Here is a 5,607-nt window from a genome sequence, read left to right on the forward strand (position 1 = left end):
TCTAGAGAGGGAGGTAACTGTTGATCAATTTTTGTCAATTCAATAATGGAGACTGCTTCCAAGTCAAACTTGTTACTTTTTACTAATGTTGCAATGCTAACTTTAGTCCCTAGACAAATATAGTAGTAAGTCAATTCTGGCTCCAGGTTCATCTAAGGATAGTCCAGAATTCTCAGAAAACTCTGCAAACTTTGTAGTCTTTCTTGAAAATCAGACAGGTTGATCTCTAACCTGCTTTCAGCCTTGGACCTTGGCCCAATCAGTCTTGCAGAAAATGACTTAGGAATGGCATAGAAAAACTGTGGAAATATTATTGTAGCTCTATCTAGAGAACAAGGAGCTACTTTAATAGTCATAGTTTGGTCATTTCCATTTGCTATTCTAATCCAAGTTTGGGCTTCTGGACCCAACTGACAAATAAATTCATTGTCGTAGATGGGAAGGCCAGTTGATGTGCCTCTTCTCCTACTTGCCAAATGGCCTTCTTTCCATCAAGGCTGCAATATGCTCAACCTGGCTAAACATATGTCAGTGGAAGATGCTGGCCCCAGAATGAGTCAGAACATGACCCTTTGCCCATGTTGCTCCTTCTACCTTCTCTTTTAGGTGGTAGTGACAAAGGCTCCCTGCTCTTAGGAATTGGAGCAGAACACCATAGGAGACTGATGGTAACTTTCAGCCTGAAGAAAGACTACACATTTCCCCACCAGGCCAAGATTACCTTCCTTCAGTCTTTCTTCACAAGGAAGAAAAACTGTTTTCCACATTGTCTGCCATGGATATTGGGCTTTCTGTGATGTAATTTGAAACTTAATCCTAATCTAGAGAAGAGATCAGGCTGACTGAGCCGCTGCCAGTGTAGAGACAATTTTCAGGAGCAGCACCCAGGGAGGCCTTAAAGGTCTATACGACCAGTGCAGGACAAGAGAGCTGGACTAGGAACTCACCAGCTTTGTCAAATTTCATCTTCCTGAGACACCCAAGTGTGTGACCTTGTATCTGTGAGAATGTATGCTCTAGATTCTGGCATCATTAATGACAGAAAATAGAAGAACCTGAAAATTTTCCGTGCTGGGTTTTGAAATTGCCTGAAACTAGTGACTCTTATTTTTTCCAGTTCATCACTTTTGGAATGATGATGTCCATTCAATGCCTGTCCCATCATGGTATTTTAGTAGGTGTTGACTTGTTTTATATTTTCAGCATTCTATAGAAGAAGAAGAACTTTCCCACTAGTTAGATCATATCCAGAGTCTCACCCATGATCTTCAAGATTTAATTGATGAGCTATGGGACTTTGGATCTGATATTGTTTAAACAAGATTTTCTACTTAGTGTTGATGCTGTAATGGGTTGATATGGGGGGGGGCATTGGGATGGGGTGAATGTATCCTCCATGCAGTACAGGGACAAATTTGGTGGGCAAGCTGGAAACTAGTGTGTTGAATAAAATCCCAAGAAAAATACTGGGAACCCATGCATGTGTTCATATTTGTAATTGGTTATTTGCTGATGTAATTAACCTAAGGATCTCATCTCAATCAATACCTGGTTTCCTAATAAGAGAAAGGAGGTGAAGATGGAGACATGGACACAGAGGAGAGACACAGGGAAGGAGGCCATATGATAATGGAGGTAGGGATTGGATTGATGCTGCCACAAACCAAGGACCATCAGGCACCACCAACAGCTGGAAAGGGCAAGGTACAATTCTCTCTCAGTACTTTCAGAGGGAGTATTACCCTGTCAACACCTTGGGTTGGAATTGTAACCTCCAGAACAATGAGAGAATAAATTTTAGGACACCCACTTGTGGTAATTGCTGCAACTTTAGAAATGAATTCACAGCACAAAACCTTCACTCCAGCAATCCACAATGGAAAGCCCAAACCTGGACCAGAGACTTACTCCCCCATCCCATTTCCATGGACATGGCCAGCTAACCCAAAGCCTTTCCCAATGAACTCAAATCATGACTGGACAAGATATCATGCCTCATTATCTGTAAACTCAATTTTATTAAATTTGGGTTACAGTGTCTAAATGGTTCATGAAGAACCTGGTGCATCTTCAGCTGTAGGCTTGTGTTGTCTACTGATGCAACTCATATTTATACATGCATCTATGGTTCATTTTGTGAATAAGCAGAGTATTGGGCAGTGATGTAAATACCTCCAGGTAAGGGTGATTAGGCACAGTGGAAGTTTTGGGATGGAGCACCACACTGGACACAGGAGGGCAGAGATACACCCCATATGAAGTGAATCCTAATGCTGATGGTGATGCTGACAGGGCTTGAAATTAAGATCCTGGGAAATCAGAACACAAGAAGTCCAAGAAAAACAAGTTGCTTTCTGTGGCTCAGATGATGAAAGACTGAGGAGAAGGGCATTTGCGATGACTTTGAATTTAAACCGATTTTGAATGTGTGCTGATGCAATGGGGATCCTGGACAAATAAACCCCTGTGGACAAGTACATGTCCTGGACAAATAAATCCCTGCGGACAAGTACGTGGGCAGGGGAAGTACCTGAATGGGCCAGTACTTTAGACGGGACAATATAGTGGGCGTAGGACTTCTAGTAAGGGTAAAATTGGTTAACCCTTTCATCTAGGGCTTGGTGTGTGAGAAAGTGGGAGTGACATCTAAGGAAGATGGGAGAAGACTATGGGGAAGTTTTAGTTCTCAGGGTTCTTTGAGTGATTTACCCAGAATCTGACACTTTGCTCAGATTGTGCCATACATGAAGAGAGACTCCCATTAATTATGTCTGCTTCTGTAGACCTAAATTTATTATGTGACAATCATGAGATCCCATAGAGGAGTCAGTGCAACACATTCACATTATTCCAACAAACAAAATGACACCCGTAAAGCCACACCAAGTAGGCCAGCTGCCAAATCTGAGGATGATTTCAATAAAACTGTGATACTTAGGTCTTATTTCTTTATGTGTGGTCTTCAGAATATGGGCACGGGGCAATCCAGGACAGAAGAATGGCATTTAATGTCTATAAAAGGGGAGGAGTTTCCCTAGGGCTGCCTTGACATCCTTGTTTCTCAATGTGTAGATGAGTGGGTTTAGGGTGGGGCTGAAAGCTGTGTACAACACTCCAGCCAGTTTGCTTCTCTCTGGACTGTAGCTGGAGGCCGGGCTCATGTAGGCACAGACCACAGCTGAGTAGTAGACAGAGACCACGATGAGGTGGGAGGAGCAGGTGGAGAAGGCCCTCCGCTTCCCCTCGGCTGAGCGGATGCGTAAGATGCTGGCAATGATGAAGCCATAAGACAGGAGGGTGAGCAGGAAGTTGGTGTATCCATAGAAGGCATCAGCCAAGACAGTCATGATGCTGTTTATATAGGTGGGACTGCAGGAGAGCAGTAACAGTGGAGGGATCTCACAGAAGAAGTGAGTGATTACGTTAGGGCCGCAGAAGGAAAGCTGTGCCATCAGCCCAGTGTGGACTGAGGCATTCAGGGCACCGGTGACCCAGACTGCCACAGCCAGTGCCAAGCAGAGCCGCAGGTTCATCAAGGTTCCATAATGCAGTGGCCGGCAGATGGCCACATAACGGTCATAGGCCATGACTGTGAGCAGCACAAGCTCAGAAGATGTAGACCAGGCCAGCCAGAAGAGCTGGGTCATGCAACCCTGGAAGGAGATGGTGTTGTCCTCTAAGGCCAGGCCAGCCAGCACCTTGGGCAGCACAGAGGAGGTGCAGATGATGTCCATCATGGCCAAATTGAACAGGAAAAAGTACATGGGGCTATGGAGACCAGAGCTGCAGGTGATAACTATGATGATCAGAGTGTTTCCCACAAGGGCCAAGGTGTAGAGAAAGAAGAAGGAGTTGAGCAGGAGCAGCCACAGCTGTGGGTGCTCTGAGAACCCCTGCAGCACAAACTCTGTCACTAGTGTCTGGTTGGTCTTCTCCACCTGTCCAGGCATGACTTCTGGGCACCACTCCACGTGGTCATCAGTGCTGGACTCCCCTTCTGGAAACTCTGCAGAGGTGACATGATAAGTGCTTCAGGCTCTTGTTTCCTTCTGTGTCTATTTTATACCTCACCCTGCTCTTGGAAAATGAAGGAGTCACCTGGGTTAAGTGATGCAGGCCCACTTATTTGCGAAACTACAATGCAGAGCAATGATTTCCTGAAAACCACATATCATTCAATGACTTTTCATTTCATTTTCCCTTTGAAATATTTTCCATCTAGATTTGTGTTCTGGACCCACCCACCCTCACCCTACCCTTCCTCTTCAGTGAGGACAAAGAGAACATCCCTTGCAGAGGACTCTGTTCCTTCTCTCTCTCTCTGTCCCATTCATGTGCTCTCATTTTCCTACATGGCCTCGGGGACACTGCTTCTGCCTCCTGGTCCTACAGTGAAAGCTCCCTTCAATGTGTCATCTTTGAGTCTATGAATCACATGACATTACCCTGCATCTCAGGATCATTCTTCCATAGCTGCCCTTTATATATCTTTTGGGATGGGGATCTTCTTGTCTCTCCTTCCGTGTGCATGATTCCTCACATTTGGTCTTTGGGTGACTTTCCTCTCCCTGTGTCCTCTTGGTCCATCCTCCCACTCTGGCAGCTGGTTCTGTCCACACTCTAACATTTACAGATCTTTCACTCCAGGTGATCTCCCTTCCATGCCACCATCCTGTGAATTGCAAGAACTTTTGTAGTTTTCTGACTTGATGAACTGCAGAATTTCAAACTCAACCTCACCTGTATTGCCCCCTAACATGTCCCTCTTGGGCTGATTCCCTCAGTGCAGTCACCTCCCCTGCCTGGGCCCTCAGCCATCCCCACCTCAGGTGTAGCTTCTAGGGAGCAAGTCTTCACTTCTCTGGCTCATTGTCATGTTTTTAGCTCCTGGCCGTAGTAGGCACTGAAGAGACATTTGTTCAATGAACAAATGATAGTATTTTACATCTTGGTTACCTCTCATGGAAGCAGCTTCCAAAGACTGCAGGTAAAATTTCCTTAACATCTCTCAAAATATCCCTGTACCTCATTTCATCTACTCATTTTGGTTAGATTTTTGGCATCTTCAGGATGTCCAGTTTCTTGTTGCAACAGGTACCCCATATATTCTTCAATGAAGCCAGGGTAACCAGCCTAAAGGACACCTCAATACTGGTGTTCCTGCCTTTAATGTGACCAAAATCACCCTGAATTTTTGTCTACGTTCAGTCTTCCTGTTTGATGTGGAAGGTCCTCCTGAGAGGTCCTTGGTGCCTCTTGCAGGTTTTCTCAGTTAGGAGACCTGGACTCACACCTTAATTACTAACTCATTATCCATGAATGGACCACGTGGGTCCAAAGTAAATACAAAACAGAGAAAAAAAATTCAGATTTCTTCTTCCCTACTGTAACAGAAGTAGAAAGAAGCTTCATCTTATCTCCACTTGGAAATCTTTCAAATGATACACATGAGACAAATAATTCAGAGCAAGAATTTTAGCCAAGGGAACCTAGGAAATGCAGATATTTGAAAAGTGGGTCACAATTTTTATTTTTTAGAGCACCTGAAACATTGTCCATCTAGATATATACAGTTCCATAAAATGTATAAATGTGATACATTTTAAA

The 5,607-nt window shown here is 44.4% G+C and overlaps 1 protein-coding gene across 1 annotated transcript; it reads right to left on the reverse strand.

Moving 5' to 3' along the window:
- Positions 1-3,005: 3,005 nt before the first annotated feature.
- Positions 3,006-3,950, reverse strand: LOC143683016 (olfactory receptor 13A1-like). The gene has a single exon (XM_077159344.1). It carries the CDS (start codon positions 3,948-3,950, stop codon positions 3,006-3,008), a length of 945 nt encoding a protein of 314 aa, XP_077015459.1.
- Between the last annotated feature and the right edge of the window lie 1,657 nt (positions 3,951-5,607).

Source organism: Tamandua tetradactyla, chromosome 5 (assembly GCF_023851605.1).
Source record: "Tamandua tetradactyla isolate mTamTet1 chromosome 5, mTamTet1.pri, whole genome shotgun sequence".
In the NCBI taxonomy this organism is placed as follows: Eukaryota; Metazoa; Chordata; class Mammalia; order Pilosa; family Myrmecophagidae; genus Tamandua; species Tamandua tetradactyla.

Bases quoted from the DNA above. Each gene is read 5' to 3' on its own strand.
- LOC143683016 (XM_077159344.1), bottom strand. From the start codon at position 3,950: ATGCCTGGACAGGTGGAGAAGACCAACCAGACACTAGTGACAGAGTTT.